Raw genomic sequence first — 19,109 nt, 5'->3', positions numbered from 1 at the left:
TACTTCCTCAGTGGTAGGGAGGCGAGCAGGCCAGAGGTGGATGAACGCAGTGCCCTTGTTTGGGTGTAGGGCCTGATCAGAGCCTGGAGGTACTGCGGTGCCGTTCCCCTCACAGCTCCGTAGGCAAGCACCATGGTCTTGTAGCGGATGCGAGCTTCAACTGGAAGCCAGTGGAGAGAGCGGAGGAGCGGGGTGACGTGAGAGAACTTGGGAAGGTTGAACACCAGACGGGCTGCGGCGTTCTGGATGAGTTGTAGGGGTTTAATGGCACAGGCAGGGAGCCCAGCCAACAGCGAGTTGCAGTAATCCAGACGGGAGATGACAAGTGCCTGGATTAGGACCTGCGCCGCTTCCTGTGTGAGGCAGGGTCGTACTCTGCGGATGTTGTAGAGCATGAACCTACAGGAACGGGCCACCGCCTTGATGTTAGTTGAGAACGACAGGGTGTTGTCCAGGATCACGCCAAGGTTCTTAGCGCTCTGGGAGGAGGACACAATGGAGTTGTCAACTGTGATGGCGAGATCATGGAACGGGCAGTCCTTCCCCGGGAGGAAGAGCAGCTCCGTCTTGCCGAGGTTCAGCTTGGGGTGGTGATCCGTCATCCACACTGATATGTCTGCCAGACATGCAGAGATGCGATTCGCCACTTGGTCATCAGAAGGGGGAAAGGAGAAGATTAATTGTGTGTCGTCTGCATAGCAATGATAGGAGAGACCATGTGAGGTTATGACAGAGCCAAGTGACTTGGTGTATAGCGAGAATAGGAGAGGGCCTAGAACAGAGCCCTGGGGGACACCAGTGGTGAGAGCGCGTGGCGAGGAGACAGATTCTCGCCACGCCACCTGGTAGGAGCGACCTGTCAGGTAGGACGCAATCCAAGCGTGGGCCGCGCCGGAGATGCCCAACTCGGAGAGAGTGGAGAGGAGGATCTGATGGTTCACAGTATCGAAGGCAGCCGATAGGTCTAGAAGGATGGGAGCAGAGGAGAGAGAGTTAGCTTTAGCAGTGCGGAGCGCCTCCGTGATACAGAGAAGAGCAGTCTCAGTTGAATGACTAGTCTTGAAACCTGACTGATTTGGATCAAGAAGGTCATTCTGAGAGAGATAGCGGGAGAGCTGGCCAAGGACGGCACGTTCAAGAGTTTTGGAGAGAAAAGAAAGAAGGGATACTGGTCTGTAGTTGTTGACATCGGAAGGATCGAGTGTAGGTTTTTTCAGAAGGGGTGCAACTCTCGCTCTCTTGAAGACGGAAGGGACGTAGCCAGCGGTCAGGGATGAGTTGATGAGCGAGGTGAGGTAAGGGAGAAGGTCTCCGGAAATGGTCTGGAGAAGAGAGGAGGGGATAGGGTCAAGCGGGCAGGCCGGCCGTCACAAGAAGCGAGATTTCATCTGGAGAGAGAGGGGAGAAAGAGGTCAGAGCACAGGGTAGGGCAGTGTGAGCAGAACCAGCGGTGTCGTTTGACTTAGCAAACGAGGATCGGATGTCGTCGACCTTCTTTTCAAAATGGTTGACGAAGTCATCTGCAGAGAGGGAGGAGGGGGGAGGGGGAGGAGGATTCAGGAGGGAGGAGAAGGTGGCAAAGAGCTTCCTAGGGTTAGAGGCAGATGCTTGGAATTTAGAGTGGTAGAAAGTGGCTTTAGCAGCAGAGACAGAGGAGGAAAATGTAGAGAGGAGGGAGTGAAAGGATGCCAGGTCCGCAGGGAGGCGAGTTTTCCTCCATTTCCGCTCGGCTGCCCGGAGCACTGTTCTGTGAGCTCGCAATGAGTCGTCGAGCCACGGAGCGGGAGGGGAGGACCGAGCCGGCCTGGAGGATAGGGGACATAGAGAGTCAAAGGATGCAGAAAGGGAAGAGAGGAGGGTTGAGGAGGCAGAATCAGGAGATAGGTTGGAGAAGGTATGAGCAGAGGGAAGAGATGATAGGATGGAAGAGGAGAGAGTAGCGGGGGAGAGAGAGCGAAGGTTGGGATGGCGCGATACCATCCGAGTAGGGGCAGTGTGGGAAGTGTTGGATGAGAGCGAGAGGGAAAAGGATACAAGGTAGTGGTCGGAGACTTGGAGGGGAGTTGCAATGAGGTTAGTGGAAGAACAGCATCTAGTAAAGATGAGGTCGAGCGTATTGCCTGCCTTGTGAGTAGGGGGGGAAGGTGAGAGGGTGAGGTTAAAAGAGGAGAGGAGTGGAAAGAAGGAGGCAGAGAGGAATGAGTCAAAGGTAGACGTGGGGAGGTTAAAGTCGCCCAGGACAGTGAGAGGTGAGCCGTCCTCAGGAAAGGAGCTTATCAAGGCATCAAGCTCATTGATGAACTCTCCGAGGGAACCTGGAGGGCGATAAATGATAAGGATGTTAAGCTTGAAAGGGCTGGTAACTGTGACAGCATGGAATTCAAAGGAGGCGATAGACAGATGGGTAAGGGGAGAAAGAGAGAATGACCACTTGGGAGAGATGAGGATCCCGGTGCCACCACCCCGCTGACCAGAAGCTCTCGGGGTGTGCGAGAACACGTGGGCGGACGAAGAGAGAGCAGTAGGAGTAGCAGTGTTGTCTGTGGTGATCCATGTTTCCGTCAGTGCCAAGAAGTCGAGGGACTGGGGGAGGCATAGGCTGAGATGAACTCTGCCTTGTTGGCCGCAGATCGGCAGTTCCAGAGGCTACCGGAGACCTGGAACTCCACGTGGGTCGTGCGCGCTGGGACCACCAGATTAGGGTGGCCGCGGCCATGCGGTGTGGAGCGTTTGTATGGTCTGTGCAGAGAGGAGAGAACAGGGATAGATAGACACATAGTTGACAGGCTACAGAAGAGGCTACGCTAATGCAAAGGAGATTGGAATGACAAGTGGACTACACGTCTCGAATGTTCAGAAAGTTAAGCTTACGTAGCAAGAATCTTATTGACTAAAATGATTGAAATGATACAGTACTGCTGGAGTAGGCTAGCTGGCAGTGGCTGCGTTGTTGACTTTGTAGGCTAGCTGGCAGTGGCTGTGTTGTTGACACTACACTAATCAAGTCGTTCCGTCGAGTGTAATAGTTTCTACAGTGCTGCTATTCGGGGGCTAGCTGGCTAGCTAGCAGTGTTGATTACGTTACGTTACGTTAAAAGAACGACAATAGCTGGCTAGCTAACCTAGAAAATCGCTCTAGACTACACAATTGTCTTAGATACAAAGACGGCTATGTAGCTAGCTAGCTACGATCAAACAAATCAAACCGTTGTACTGTAATGAAGAGAAATGAAAATGTGATACTACCTGTGGAGCGAAGCGGAATTTTAACCGGGTTGTTGAAGTTCTATTCGGTAGACGTTGGCTAGCTGTTGGCTAGCTAGCTAGCAGTATCTCCTACGTTAAGGACGACAAATAGCTGGCTAGCTAACCTCGGTAAATTAAGATAATCACTCTAAGTCTACACACTCTAAACTACACAATTATCTTGGATACGAAGACAGCAAAGACAACTATGTAGCTAGCTAACACTACACTAATCGAGTCGTTCAGTTGAGTGTAATAGTTTCTACAGTGCTAGACGGTGGACGTTAGCTAGCTGACATAGCTGGTAAACGAGTGTGCCAGAGCGCAGAATAACTGACAAATTACTGAATGCTCAACTCCGTTTGAATTTGGCCGGTGTCAGTAAATGTTGGCAAAAAAAATAAAATAAATTGTTGCCAGCACCACAGTTGCAGTCACCAATGCTCTGGATAACATAAAGGCAGCCTAACCAGCTCTGCTCAGGCAAGTAAAATGGTCAGAGTGAGCTGTTCCCTCATTTGTGTCTGGAAGTAGCTAGCAAGCCAACCAACATTAGCTTGTTAGCTTGGGTGCTTGACTGTTGTTGTTAGGTTAGAATGCTCAGATCAACCCTACTCCTCATGCAGTGTGCGCTCTGAATGCTCTGAATGGCCAGAGAGCACTCTGAGCACACTCTGGCACTCCAGATTGAATTTACGAACACACCTGTAGAATAAACCAGCCTTTAGTCTTCAAATCTTTGGTTGTTTAGTACATGGCCTCACATGTGAATCCTTAACAAGCTGGGTGGGGATAAAGCTTAAGAGGGTGTGAACGATGCTGAATAGGTGTAGACAAAGAAGACATCTCCAGTAGGTGTACCAAAACATTCAAGGGACTTTTTCTCAAAAGTGCGCTTACAAGTTGATCTACTTTCACTGCAGAATTACTTTCCCATTGTTCCTCAACTGTAGTGTATGATATAGAATTTTCTACCTCTTAGTCTCTACTTTTATTTAATGTAAAGAACAGCATTTCAAATATTGCTATGTAAGACCGAATCGAGCCGGTCGGTCAATTAATGAGATTTGCTGTTGAGTGTTTGAGTTGCGCTGGTGTCTTTGATTGATGGGTCCTTTTGGCATGTGTGTGTGTGGGGGGGTTTGCTAATTCTCTCAATGTTCATTAAGACATTCTCCTAAAGTAAATTCATTAATTTCGGTCGTTATCAATGATCAATTTGGCCGAGAGTTCGGCCATGGTCCTGATATTGTCACTCCTGCTGCAGAGACGCACAAACAGCCAAGCTCTGGGCCTGCAGTTTGTCTGGATAATACAGGTTAGCCTGCTACACACATGCATCCAGTTCTAGGCTGTGGCTCAATGTATTGGATAATAAAAATAATACAAATAATAATAACAAAATATTAAAATCAAACACGTACACGCTTTCACACGCAAACGTACAGTATATATTTTTATTCACAACTTCATCACGGTGTTAGTAAGGCTTTGAGTCGACCCCTTCAGTTCATTTATGGCCTTTATCACCCCTCACACACACACACACACACACACACACACACACACACACACACACACACACACACACACACACACACACACACACACACACACACACACACACACACACAAACACACACACACACACACACACACACACACACACACACACACACACACACACACACACACACACACACACACACACACACACACACACACACACACAGCTCTAACTCTGTCTCACAACCAATCCAGATGCATTAACCCCCCCCAGTGGAAAATAGATAGGTTTCACGTACGTGAGCGGAGAGGATGAATCAAACAGAACAGAAATGTGTAGACAGACAGACCCGCAGCGACTGGTAAAGTAACCTCAGACTCTAGCATTAATGTCTCTGTTTAGCTTCTTCCATGCGTCTCTTTCCTTAGAAAGAGGTTGTTCTAGGCTGGCCAGGTCAGCTCCAGTGAAGACTGAACCTCCAGTCAAAAAGCTGCTTTCTGTCTCAGATACAGATGTGGCGACCTTGGAGGGGGACTTTGTCATTGTACTGTGTATGATGAACACAGGCATTGGACTGATGGGAGATTTACAAATCAAGGTCATCTTACAGTTATTAAGTACAGTTGTTGCTTGTAAATTATGTCATTTTACGACAAACTACCATAGCACTGTCAATGTTCAACAACAATACCTACATAAACTATTGCATAGTGATCATGGTATGAATGTTATCATATGAATGCTTTTTCTCTATTCCTTTTCACACACATCAAACATATGAGATGCTTTTCCTATAGCTGACCAATAGAGGACACTCTTTACCAGTCATATGTCTTGTAGTAGACTGCTGGTACCCAAAGCTAGGGAGAAGCCAGAGATCTGTCATGCATCTTTAGTCTTTTAACCTGATAGAAAGTAATGATGAAGATAAATAACATAACTATGATTTGATGTATGTTAGGTTTTGGTTATTAAGAGCCAAAACCCTGAATGAATAAACATACATACAGTATACAGAAAAGCTCTTTTCCCTCCTAACATCAACGATGTCAAAGGGAGCTAGTCCACTGTGGACTATTACAATATCATTAGAGTCTGCTGCCAGGCATGGTGGCCTCTCAGGTAATGGAGAAACAGAGAGAGAACGGGAGAGGCTCTTTCCACTATCCTCCAGGATGTTATGTTGTAGTTCCTCTGGGGCAGCTCTCTATGAGGGAGACATTTTGTATTTATTTCACCTTTATTTAGCCAGGTAGGCCGGTTGAGAACAAGTTCTCATTTACAACTGCGACCTGGCCAAGATAAAGCAAAGCAGTGCAACTGTCACGACTTCCACCGAAGGTGGCTCCTCTTCCTGTTCGGGCAGTGCTCGGAGGTCGTCGTCACCGGTCTACTAGCTCCCACCAATCCCCGTTGGTTTGGTTAGGGCTATTTAAGCCGGTTATGCCCACCTGCTTTTGAGCGGGCTTGTTTCTCTTTTCGTTTTGTGGATGTGTTATTTTTGTATTTTCTCCGGACTGTTTGTGTCCTGTTTTTGGGCCGGTCATTGTATGCGCCTGGTGTTTTGGCGTGACCTTTCTGTCACCGGAATAAATACGGTTGTCCTTAACCCTCTGCTCTCTGCGCCTGACTCCACACCCACTACTCCTAGAAGTTGTAACAGCGACACAAACAACAACACAGAGTTACACATGGAATAAACAAACGTACGGTCAATAACACAATAGAACAAAAAGTCTATACAGTGTGTGCAAATGGCATGAGGAGGTAAGGCAATAAATAGGCCATAGTAGCGAAGTAATTACAATTTAGCAAATTAACACTGGAGTGATAGATGTGCAGATGAGGATGTGCAAGTAGAAATACTGGTGTGCAAAAGAGCAGAAAAAACAAAAAGCAAATATGGGGATGAGGTAGGTAGTTGGTTGGATGGGCTATTTACAGATGGGCTGTGTACAGCTGCAGCGATCGGTGAGCTGCTCTGACAGCCGATGCTTGAAGTTAGTGAGGGAGATATAAGTCTCCAGCTTCAGTGATTTTTGCAATGCGTTCCAGTCACAGGCAGCAGAGAACTGGAAGGAAAGGCGGCTAAAGGGGGTGTTGGCTTTGGGGATGACCAGTGAAATATACCTGCTGGAGCGTGTGCTATGGGTGGGTGTTGCTATGGTGACCAGTGAGCTGAGATAAGGCAGAGCTTTGCCTAGCAAACAGTTATAGATGACCTGAAGCCAGTGGGTTTGGCAGCAAATATGTAGCGAGGACCAGCCAACGAGAGCCTACAGGTCACAATGGTGGGTAGTATATGGGGCTTTCGTGACAAAATGGATGGCACTGTGATAAACTGCATCCAATTTGCTGAGATTACTGTATATCAGAATATCACTGCTTTTTCCCTCTTCTTTTGTTATTTTGTTGAAGTGCATTCCCTCTGGGCTTTACATGGGAAGTACTGTTGTTAGCTGTGTGGTGGTTAGTAACGGCTGGGTTGGAGGTAGAAGCAGAGGGTGGGAAGTACTGTTGTTAGCTGTGTGGTGGTTAATAACGGCTGGGTTGGAGGTAGAAGCAGAGGGTGGGAAGTACTGTTGTTAGCTGTGTGGTGGTTAGTAACGGCTGGGTTGGAGGTAGAAGCAGAGGGTGGGAATTACTATTGTTAGCTGTGTGGTGGTTAATAACGGCTGGGTTGGAGGTAGAAGCAGAGGGTGGGAATTACTATTGTTAGCTGTGTGGTGGTTAATAACGGCTGGGTTGGAGGTAGAAGCAGAGGGTGGGAAGTACTGTTGTTAGCTGTGTGGTGGTTAGTAACAGCTGGGTTGGAGGTAGAAGCAGAGGGTGGGAAGTACTGTTGTTAGCTGTGTGGTGGTTACTAACAGCTGGGTTGGAGGTAGAAGCAGAGGGTGGGAAGTACTGTTGTTAGCTGTGTGGTGGTTAGTAACAGCTGGGTTGGAGGTAGAAGCAGAGGGTGGGAAGTACTGTTGTTAGCTGTGTGGTGGTTACTAACAGCTGGGTTGGAGGTAGAAGCAGAGGGTGGGAAGTACTGTTGTTAGCTGTGTGGTGGTTAGTAACAGCTGGGTTGGAGGTAGAAGCAGAGGGTGGGAAGTACTGTTGTTAGCTGTGTGGTGGTTACTAACAGCTGGGTTGGAGGTAGAAGCAGAGGGTGGGAAGTACTGTTGTTAGCTGTGTGGTGGTTAGTAACAGCTGGGTTGGAGGTAGAAGCAGAGGGTGGGAAGTACTGTTATTAGCTGTGTGGTGGTTAGTAACGGCTGGGTTGGAGGTAGAAGCAGAGGGTGGGAAGTACTGTTGTTAGCTGTGTGGTGGTTAGTAACAGCTGGGTTGGAGGTAGAAGCAGAGGGTGGGAAGTACTGTTGTTAGCTGTGTGGTGGTTAATAACGGCTGGGTTGGAGAGAAGCAGAGGGTGGGAAGTCCCCTGATGACTTCATCCCGGCTGCAGGCGGCTCACGGCTCTTAAATTCAGTCTCTGGGGTGAAACGCATAATGGCCAATAAGCAAAGGTCGAGGAGATCACCTCTATTTATCAGGATGCTCCGTAGGGATGTCCATGTGGAGAGTTGGGCGCTCGGTGCCTGCACTGGATTACACTGCATTATTATACAACATTATCCTGTATCAAAGTCAGCATTACCAGCCAAGTCAATCTGGATCTAAGTCAGACCATTTCAGGCTCGGCAGTGCAGGGTGGGGGAGGAGAGGCAGGCATAATCTAATAGAGCAGCGTGAATGGATTTAGATTGTTATCGCCGAGCTTGGCTTCGATGGGGGACTCTGTGTGAGGCGCTGTGTTATTGAGCTCTCTCCTCAATGCTGGTTTTCTCTTAACTAATGCGACCCCGCTGTTCATCTATGTGATTACGCTCAGGTGTGCGCGCGCTTGTGTGTGTATGGCATTGTGAGTCTGAATCTGTTTCTGCGCACACAGAGACACACACTTAACCTGATGTTTTGACAGGCAGTGTATTCACAGGCTGAATGAATCTGCTGTGACCTGTGACATTTGTCAGTGCTGCGGTGGATTGACATCATCTCTGTGTAATCCTCGAGGCAGACTTCAGGTATGGCTCCCTCACAGATTTATTTAGATAGACACACCCTGAGACAAGCCACAAACCCAGAGATTTGGGAAGACAACACAAAGTCACTCACTGTCACGGCATTCATAGAAGGTGCCATTGACATCTGCTTTCAACAGAGTTACTGAGACATTTCCTAGAGAAGTTTAGACTCATTTCTGAGTGAAGCTCCAGTAGTCAGATGTTTAATGTTATGTGGAGTATGGCTTCTGGAGGGTAGCTAGCGACACGCTGCTCTGCTCTCTGTCAAGATAATGGTGGTAATTCTGTCATTAGACTGACTCATCACAGACTGCTGATGAAGAGAGATGGATCTCTGGGAGAAGAGATTAGGAAAAGTTTGGTTCATATTTCCAGACATAGACCCCACACTTGATTGCTTTGTGTGTTTGTACATCATTAAATGAATCAGGGATGTGTAAGTGCAGTGCATGTATTTATGTAGCTGAGTGGTAGCCTATGATGAACAGGTAGGCTATGAATAACTAGTCCATGTCAGCACCTCTCAGTACCTCTCTTCATTATCATGGTTCATCACTGCTCCTCTCTGATGCCTTGTTGTTGCCATCTATCCAATAGCCTCCGACCCTCCATTGACATGAGCTATTAGCCACTCCTGTCCATTCTGCAGAATAACAGGCAGGTCTGCGATGTCATAGCCTCCCCGCCCACCCTCTAGAACCTGAGGTGAAGAACTCCAACTGTAATGGCTCTTCTCCAGGCCATACTCATTAACTCGAAATAACACGGTGGTCGCGTAAAGCACCACGGCAGACACCATAATGGAAACATTAACGACCATTACGCAGTCATTGGTTTTTAGAACCACTTACTGTCACGAAGCTCATGCATCATAACAGCATGTTCTCTGGAGTGCTCTGCCAGGCTTAGCGCCATTTATTGAGGGGAGTCTTTGTCTTCTTGAATGGTTTCTTCCTCTCTCTCCCTCGTTTACGCTCTCTCTCTCTCTGTTTCTTTTTCTTCTCCTCTGCGTCTATCTCTTCCTCAATTTCACCCTCAATTTCACAATTTCAATATTTTTCTCTCTCTTCCCCTCTCTCTCTCTTTGGTAAGACACAGTCTTGGTGAACTCCTCCCGTCATCTCTCTCTCTCTCTCTCTCTCTCTCTCTCTCTCTCTCTCTCTCAGTTGGGGGTTCTTACATGACACTTGAGAGGATTTGCTCGTGTTCTTTTGCATAATTCCATTTAAAGCCCATTTTGCTGCAGATTTCACCCCCTCCTCCCTTTGTGAGGAACAATAGGCCTTATAACAGGACTCTATGGCAGACTCCCTCTAAACCACTATCATTTGCCTCTTTTAATTGATTGGTTTATCAAAGTTGGATACGTGCTGGAGAGTTCACACCATGACTCTCCCATCCTCCCATACCAGTATAAAAGGAAGAATAGATGGATGGAGACAGATCCTCAGATACTTCATACACATACTCTTTGTGCTGTAAAGACAAATTTGTTTGTCTATTTGCAGTGTGTGTGTGTGTGTGTGTGTGTGTGTGTGTGTGTGTGTGTGTGTGTGTGTGTGTGTGTGTGTGTGTGTGTGTGTGTGTGTGTGTGTGTGTGTGTGTGTGTGTGTGTGTGTGCGTGCTGTGCTGTGCTGTGCTGTCATATTACTTTTGTCTGATCTGACATCATACCAATCAAAGAGATCATGTTAATAAACCTGAGAGTCTTGAACAGACACCTTTCATGTTAGATTTAAATATTTCAAGGTTGTTATTGGCACACACAACTTCCCATTGTCTGGCAGCCAGTATTGTGAAAGTGCTTCTGGCTTTTTAACAGCTCTTCAGCACCAGGTGATATTGATTATGTGACATGCCTTGAGGGAAAACAATACCTTTTAATCCTGATTCAAAACCAGCTTTTATGCCAAAAAAATGCAGGTTTGACGTTGAAATGTTTTAATTTCACAATGTTCACTTAATATGCTTTTAGGATAGAATGCAGGCAAAAGCTTTTGTGCTTTTAACAGGTGGATGTCTGCTTTTGTGCTTTTAACAGGTGGATGTCTGCTTTTGTGCTTTTAACAGGTGGATGTCTGCTTTTGTGCCGTATCAATGTATAAAAACATACTGACTATACTTTCAATCCTCTCAGTATCAGGTCTCTCTCTCTCTCTCTCTCTCTCTCTCCTGCACACTGCTCTGCCCTGTACTTTCAATCCTCTCAGTATCAGGTCTCTCTCTCTCTCTCTCTCTCTCTCCTGCACACTGCTCTGCCCTGTATCAGGTCTCTCAGTGCTCTCTCTTTCTCTCTCTCTCTCCTGCACACTGCTCTGCCCTGTACTTTCAATCCTCTCAGTATCAGGTCTCTCTCTCTCTCTCTCTCTCTCTCTCTCTCCCGCACACTGCTCTGCCCTGTACTTTCAATCCTCTCAGTATCGGGTCTCTCTCTCTCTCTCTCTCTCTCTCCTGCACACTGCTCTGCCCTGTACTTTCAATCCTCTCAGTATCGGGTCTCTCAGTGCTCTCTCTCTCTCTCTCCCGCACACTGCTCTGCCCTGTATCAGGTCTCTCAGTGCTCTCTCTCTCTCTCTCTCCTGCACACTGCTCTGCCCTGTACTTTCAATCCTCTCAGTATCAGGTCTCTCAGTGCTCTCTCTCTCTCCTCCTGTCCCGTCCTCCAGCCTCCATCGTGATTCAGAAGTGGTGGTGTCAGATGAACCCCTGCATGGAGGGAGAGGAGTGTAAGGTGCTCCCTGACCTCACAGGCTGGTCCTGCAGTACTGGGAACAAAGTCAAAACCACCAAGGTGAGAAGAATGGGTCCTTTTCCACTGTGTGTGTGTGTGTGTGAGAGAGAGAGAGTGTGGATGACGGGGCGAATAAGAGACCTTCTCGGTCCTTGGCCTTTCGCAATGTTGTCCTTACAGAAGGTGTAACTGAAGAATACTTGAGCTTAAGTTTCTACTGGATGAGTATTATTTAGGCACTAATTAATTTACAGTCTTTGATAATGACAAAATAACATTCCTTCATTATTCCTTCAGATTCTAAGCTGTGGGGGGAGTTCTACTAAGCTAACATATGGAATTGTTTTAAGATGGTAATACCAAGGATAATTTTGCTATTTAGATCAGGAAACGATATATATATATTTTACATGTATTTAACCCTGCATTATAGGCACTAAACTATCTCCATATATACTTCCATAACATGTTTTAACCGATACCCAGCTACCTTCAGACTAGTCTTGTGAGGCTAGTGGCTGTCCTAGAGCAAAATAACTTGTGAGAGACCCACCATTCCATGTTTCGGATGCTACAGACAGAAGGTGACAGATCAGACAGAAGGTGACAGATCAGACAAGTCCCGTCACGCTTGTGGGAGAGAAGTCCATGATGTTTGTGAGAGTCTTTCCAATTAGTGGTTATAATACTTTGCAGGCCAAACCGTTAGGATGCTACAGACATTTTTTGTGAGAAGACATTCGGGATGTCTCATGGTCTGACAAACGCTGCTTTAGCTCTACCACCTTTTAGCGCACTGGAAGGGTGACCGGTGGATACGATATATTGGGAAGCAGCCCATGCTAAAAACAGATATCTCTAGCTTAAAGGGATTTTGAAGGGGATGTTGTTATTATGCTAATTAGATTTCTGTGGGGGCGGCTCATCAATATGCAGTCTGAAAACAACAACAAAAGAAAACATCCAATCAGTATTTACAGCAGAAAGTGTCCCTTGAGGTACCCATGAAGTCCACAAAGTACTTAGGAAATGTCTGACAGTTCTCATATTCTCCAGCTTGGGTAAAGTTTGATGTCCATTCAATTGACACCCTTTTTTCCCATACAGCATTTTGTCTTAATGAATGTTTCGTAAAGAAACTATCAAGGTGAGGAAGCTTACACTGGTTTTCATTTTTTTTTTTTTTAAAGATGGCAAAGTTGGGGCAGAAGTGTAGGTACGGTAGTGTATTAGGCTAATCCTCTAAACACAGAATGGTTTGATCAGAAATAACCACAAAAAGACACACTTTATGTTTCATAAACAGGATGACTATGGAACAAATTAACCAATCGTCTGTGGAGCATCAAGTGAGCATTATTTGTTAATCTTCTGTAAAGATGTGACAAGAGGGATGGAAAATGAATGTCAGAGAGAAAACAAAGCTGCACATACTCTATGTTCACACTGTAACGCTAAACCTGACAAGCAGTATGGTAATCATTGCTATTCATATGAGATACATTGATTTGAATGAAATCCTTCACAGCCTTTCTAATCTGTTAATGTGTTAAAGTTCATTTGCGGGACTGACTGACGGACGTGGTGTGGGTGTGTGTGTTGTGGGATGGAGCAGGTGTGGTTTACTCACAGGTGAAATATAAAAAGAAAAATAGCTGTGGGGAGCACACAGGCACCATAAGAGTAATTGCTCAGAGAGACGGAATAACAGCAGAACATCTGTCACATTCATTAGAATGCATTATGACTACGGGTTCCATGGAGGCTTTCAATTTAAGAGTCCTAATTATATTGGTGAGGGGAAAGACGGAGGGATGAATGGCCGCTAAGAGACTACCGTTAGAATTAATGACCCTGGGCCTTTGAACCACTGAAAAACTGATAGGTAAAGTCATCACCATCCTCTATCGCTTTCTCTCTCTCTCTCTCTGACTGTCTAACCAATCAGCTATTAAGAAGAGGGGAGGGAGGGCGAGGAAGAACCATGCTGCATCAGTGGAAATTCATTCTGCATTTGCTCAATGTGGAAGAGGAGCACAGTTACTAAGAGACTTGGTGGCAGATGTCACAGGAGATTTCTGCAACGAAGCCGACGCCACGGCAACAGCTCTTCCTTCCAGCGACTGTCTCCCTCTTTCTCTCCCTCCATCTATCTGTGACCTTCTTTCCCTCTCTCTATCTATCTCTGCGTTCCTCTGTGTGACGCAGACTCTCTTTCTTTTCTGTCTGTCTCTCTCACTCCCACGTTGCAGGGGTGTAGATGCCTGAGGGCGTCTAGCTCTGATGGTCCTGTAGAATGAAGGATATCACTAACAGTGGAGATACACTGGTTCATAGACGTCAGTTCCCTCTAACATCATGTGAGCGGTGGGAGGGGCTGTCAGAGGTTTCATATTGTAGAGGTGCAAGCTCTGTCACTCAAAGATAATTGTTTCTGTGTCATTGGTTCAAATCTCTTATCTACTCTGCTTTGCTTTCTTTTTTCTAGGTCACACGATAGCAAGAGAATCGCTGAGCAGCGACATCACCAAGTCTCTCAACTGTTAACTCCATATGTAAAGAAAGGATGGCAATCATAACTGAGACACTTAGACTGACGATGAAGGGAAGACTGTTAGTCATCCCATCATACCAAGGTGTGACAAAAACTACAGAACCATTAAGAACACACTCTGATTGACAGAGACACTGGGGTAAAGTGTCACACGTACAGCTCAAAACAACTATGGACTACTGAGTTTATGGATACCCAGGGAGCATACTTTATGGATACCAGGGGGCATACTTTATGGATACCCAGGGGGCATACTTTATGGATACCCAGGGGGCATACTTTATGGATACCCAGGGGGCATACTTTATGGATACCCAGGGGGCATACTTTATGGATACCCAGGGGCATACATGGATACTTTATGGATACCCAGGGGGCATACTTTATGGATACCCAGGGGGCATACTTTATGGATACCCAGGGGGCATACTTTATGGATACCCAGGGGGCATACTTTATGGATACCCAGGGGGCATACTTTATGGATACCCAGGGAGCATACTTTATGGATACCCAGGGGGCATACTTTATGGATACCCAGGGGGCATACTTTATGGATACCCAGGGAGCATACTTTATGGATACCCAGGGGGCATACTTTATGGATACCCAGGGGGCATACTTTATGGCTACCCAGGGGGCATACTTTATGGATACCCAGGGGGATACCCATACTTTTATGGCTACCCAGGGGGCATACTTTATGGATACCCAGGGGGCATACTTTATGGCTACCCAGGGAGCATACTTTATGGATACCCAGGGGGCATACTTTATGGCTACCCAGGGAGCATACTTTATGGATACCCAGGGGGCATACTTTATGGCTACCCAGGGGGCATACTTTATGGTCAGTAAAGACTACGTCTGAAGACTTTCGAGAAGACCATGTCGGAATACTTTTGCCTGTTAATAGAGATGGGGAGATCCAAAGAGAGGTGGTTTTGACCAGTGTCTGAGGAGTTGTAATGGATGGCTGTTTTGACTAAGTATTTGTGGACATGTGTTGCCGCCAGAGCTGCAGAAAGACTGTGTTAGAGTGTGATTCTAGGGTTGTTGGACTGGATCCTGAATGACTCCAACTAGAGAGTGGAATGTTGCTGCTCTATCAGGATTACTTTCTATTCATGAGGTGGGAGGGGGGTGGAGCTCATCACTTGTGAATTGCACATTATTGTCAAATTACTCTTGTGGGTCAAGTCACTACGATGAAGATGTTCTCTGAGAGTAATTTTGCAGTTCTAATTAGGGTTGCTAAGTAGGATCATAACATATAAAAAATTCATGTAAGATATTTGCACTAGTTGAAAACCGTTTTCGGAAATGTTTTGTTTTTCTAGTTATTTCTAGTTTTTTTCTGTAGATGTCACATGAAATTAAAGAGAGGAAGATATTTTGTAAGAGTTCTGCCTCTGATGTTGAAGTAGACATGCCACTGCCCTTCTCCCTAGTAGATTTGCTTATTATAATACTTGTTAATCCGTGGCTCAGATTGAAGGGATAGTTAACGTTGAACATATTTCATTCTATAGGTCGTTATCAATAAAACGTCACAATACGGTGCAGAGCGTTCGATTTGGCTATGTGCTGTTTTCAAGGGATTGTTAAATAAATGTTAGAACTATTTGGTTTAAATATCATCCCCTCCTGAAGAGCATAGTCACAACTACACATTTCCCATGATTCCACATTTAGATCTAACATCAGAGTAGCCTATCCATTTGGAAAATAACTAGCTAGCTAAGCAAACAATATATCACTTTAGCTTGCTTTGTCAGAGATTAGGCTTTTGGAAAGAGCTTGACATCGTCCTGGTAAAATTGTCGGTCGGACTTACGTTACTGCCATCACCACTATACATGGCAAGCAAATCAACCACTATTTGGATATAGCTAGCCCCCTAGTTTATCTCCTGAAAGGAAGCTTGTTAAACAGCCATATTGACATGATCTGTTATTAGCTAGCTAGCCAATTTGATGTGGTTCATCAATCAATGTAGCCTATCATGTCTGTCAGCCGCAATTGTGATAAAAACAATGTTGAAGAGGGGATAATGTTAGCTAACTTCGCTAGGTATGCCTACGATGGTTGCCGGAAAAGGTACATTAGGTGTACATAACATTATGTTTAACAAACTGCACAAAGTTTCTACCGGTAGCTTGCAAAGTTAACATTATCAGCTAACAATACATCGGCAAATGCAGAACCCGCAAAGGATGGGAAATGAACCTAAACCACTCAGACTTGTCAGGTAAAGTTCACTTTTATATCACTCAAATATCCAATGACCCTCACGTTGGCTATCTGAAAGGACATGTTCAATGAAAAGCATGCAGTTATTGCTGTATCATTTTGTTGATCTAGAGCTAAATGTGCGCAATTGTTTTGCATGGAATAATCAGACATTTGTAGTTCTGACTATGTTTTTCAAGAGGTGATGATATTACAACCAAATAGTTAACATTTACTTAACAATCCCTTGAAAACGGCATGCGATTGTCGATGGTTTTAGCGGAGCTGGGGTGTCCTTGCCCCCCCCCCCCCCAGCAGTCCAATTCAAACATTCTGCTCCCTTTATTGTGATCCATTATTGACAGCAACCTGCACTTTAATTCATTGAGAAGAAGCTAGTAATCTAGACATCAATTGGTCACAGACTCTCTAGATCAGAATGTTACTTTCTAGTTATTCATCAAATAAATGAAATGTGTCATTTGATTTAACTAACCCTAAAGAGCCTTTTATAGTGTGTGTCACTAACTGTGGACTAGAAACATGTGCTTCCATGTCTCCAGTTCTGTCCAGAAACATTTGAAAACTGAAAGTCAGTGATACCCTTGACATCTCTTATGTAAACTGTAAAATAGAGCACCCATAAACCATTAAAACATGCTTCCGCTTGTGTCGTGTTTCAGTTTGACAAGGAAACAACATGTTTTTAATAACTAACCCTACTCTCCATCCACATTTTGAACAATATCTATGGTAATGTTTAATTTTACAGCCCGCTGTTTGCTTGAATTTTCATCCAACATGTTTTCCCCCCACAGGCCTCTATCATTACTGTGTGTTTAGCATAATGGTGCATAAACAGCCCTCTCAACCTTTGGTGCCCTGGACCTATCTCTCTCCCTCTCTCCCTCTCTCTCTCCCTCTCTCTCTCTCTCTCCCTCTCTCCCTCTCTCTCTCTCTCTCCCTCTCTCTCTCTCTCTCTCTCTCTCTCTCTCTCTCTCTCTCTCTCTCTCTCTACCTGTGATGGCTGCTCTTCTCAGGGTGAGAGGAGAGGCCCTTCAGACTGCCTGCTTTGAGAGATATGATAAATCTATCTGCGATAGTGCATTTCCAATGCTAAGCCCTAGGCCAAAGGGAGCTGGGGACAGCATGGCTAGTGGCAGCTCCACTCTCTCATTACCCAGGCCTGGATAGCACTAGCCCTCTCTCAGGACCACTGACATGTATTTTTAGGCTCTAATGTGTAAGGGCCCTTATTGTCGCAATGCCACACTCTCTCTGCCCTCTCTCTCAACTCCAATGGTCCATTTAAAGTCAACACACGCACGCAAGCAAGCACGCACGAACGCGCGCACACACACACACACACACACACACACACACACACACACACACACACACACACACACACACACACACACACACACACACACACACACACACACACACACACACACACACACATTGTATGTCTACTGTGCAAAAGTAAGCTAGACGATGGCTCGCTTTCCCGCCTCCCTCCCCTCATTCTCTCTCTCTGACTCTCCTCCTCTCCCCTGCTCTCTGGAGGTAGGTTTAGTGGGGTATGGACTGTAGATGAGCCATGCACCTGAATCCGTCCTGCACGGCTCTGCAACAGAATCAATATTTGAGGACAATTTGCGCGGCCCTGCTCCCTAGTGGCCAGAGCCTGATACTGCAGCTCCAGTCAGGCTTTGGAAAGGAATAGATGAGACAGCCCATCTCAGTTCACCATTATTTCACTGAGAAATTGCACAGCACACCATGTATACAATTACCACTGCTGTGGAGAAGAGACAACCCTGCAGGAAATAGAGGAACTCTGGCCTCCTTTAAGCCAAAAGCCATCACCTGAACACAAGCCTGTGCAGGATGAGAGTGGAACGGCAGCAGCATTGGCCCCATTCAATAACCTTTATACATTCCGGTGGGTTATTGAGATTCACCTCTCTTTTACTGAAGGATGTACACTGGGACTACATGATAAGACAATTAATAGTAAAAAAAAGCCTTGCTATACTATAGAAGAAAGGGGTTTTGTCTGTCATATTCCATATGTAATATTCTGGGAGGGTGTGTGTCTCTCTGTCTGCAGGTATCTGGCCTGAATGTTTGTTTGGTGGATAAATGGCCCATGGCGATTGGTCCCTTTCATCTCTGGGTAGCTTATGAGGTTGGTGGCCCTGAGGACAGGACTAACTACAGATTAACATGCTAATGAGAGAAGAAGTGATAGAGAGAGAAAGCAGGAGGGAGCGAGAGAGATTGATACTAAAATGAGGACAGACAGAATGGAGGGAGTGTGAAAGAGTCGGAGATATGGGTGACATGGGGGGGGATTGGAGTTAGTGAGAGAGAACATTGGAGAATGATAAAGTGGGCGAGAGAGCGCGCAAGAGAGAGAGAGAGAGAGAGGTGTATTTTAAGTATCCTATTGTTTATTTTCTAAGCTCAGTGGATCCCGAGAGTCCACTTGCATTGGCAAACTGTGTGTCTCCTCCGGTTCCATCATCACACTCCCCGGCAGTTTACACAATCACAACCTGAGGCGGGAAAATCAACGCAGGAAACACAGCTACTTTGGCTTTTCAGTCATCTATTGTCAAGTCCAATTTGTATTACCCTCCAGCCAAATCCTGGAAATGGGGGGAGTATTCATGTTCAGTGAGAATGGTAATCTTCTGATGAACAACGGATTCTGTCATAGGCAGTGAAATGTACATGACTATTCAGCTCAGCTCTTGTAAATGG

General features: G+C 45.9%; 1 protein-coding gene across 1 annotated transcript in view; it reads left to right on the top strand.

Annotated features, from left to right (window-relative positions):
* LOC135529712 (chemokine-like protein TAFA-4) overlaps window positions 1-14,098 on the top strand; it is a 74,137-nt gene extending 60,039 nt beyond the window's left edge. Inside the window, exons 5-6 of the mRNA XM_064958293.1 lie at window positions 11,487-11,624; window positions 14,040-14,098. Of these exons, the coding sequence (XP_064814365.1) occupies window positions 11,487-11,624; window positions 14,040-14,098 (197 nt within the window). The remainder of the gene's footprint in view (window positions 1-11,486; window positions 11,625-14,039) is intronic.
* The last annotated feature ends 5,011 nt before the right edge of the window (window positions 14,099-19,109 follow it).

The sequence above is a fragment of the Oncorhynchus masou genome, chromosome 5 (assembly GCF_036934945.1).
Source record: "Oncorhynchus masou masou isolate Uvic2021 chromosome 5, UVic_Omas_1.1, whole genome shotgun sequence".
NCBI lineage: Eukaryota > Metazoa > Chordata > Actinopteri > Salmoniformes > Salmonidae > Oncorhynchus > Oncorhynchus masou.
Note: the sequence above shows the minus strand (reverse complement) of the source record. Positions and strands in the feature narration are given on the sequence as shown.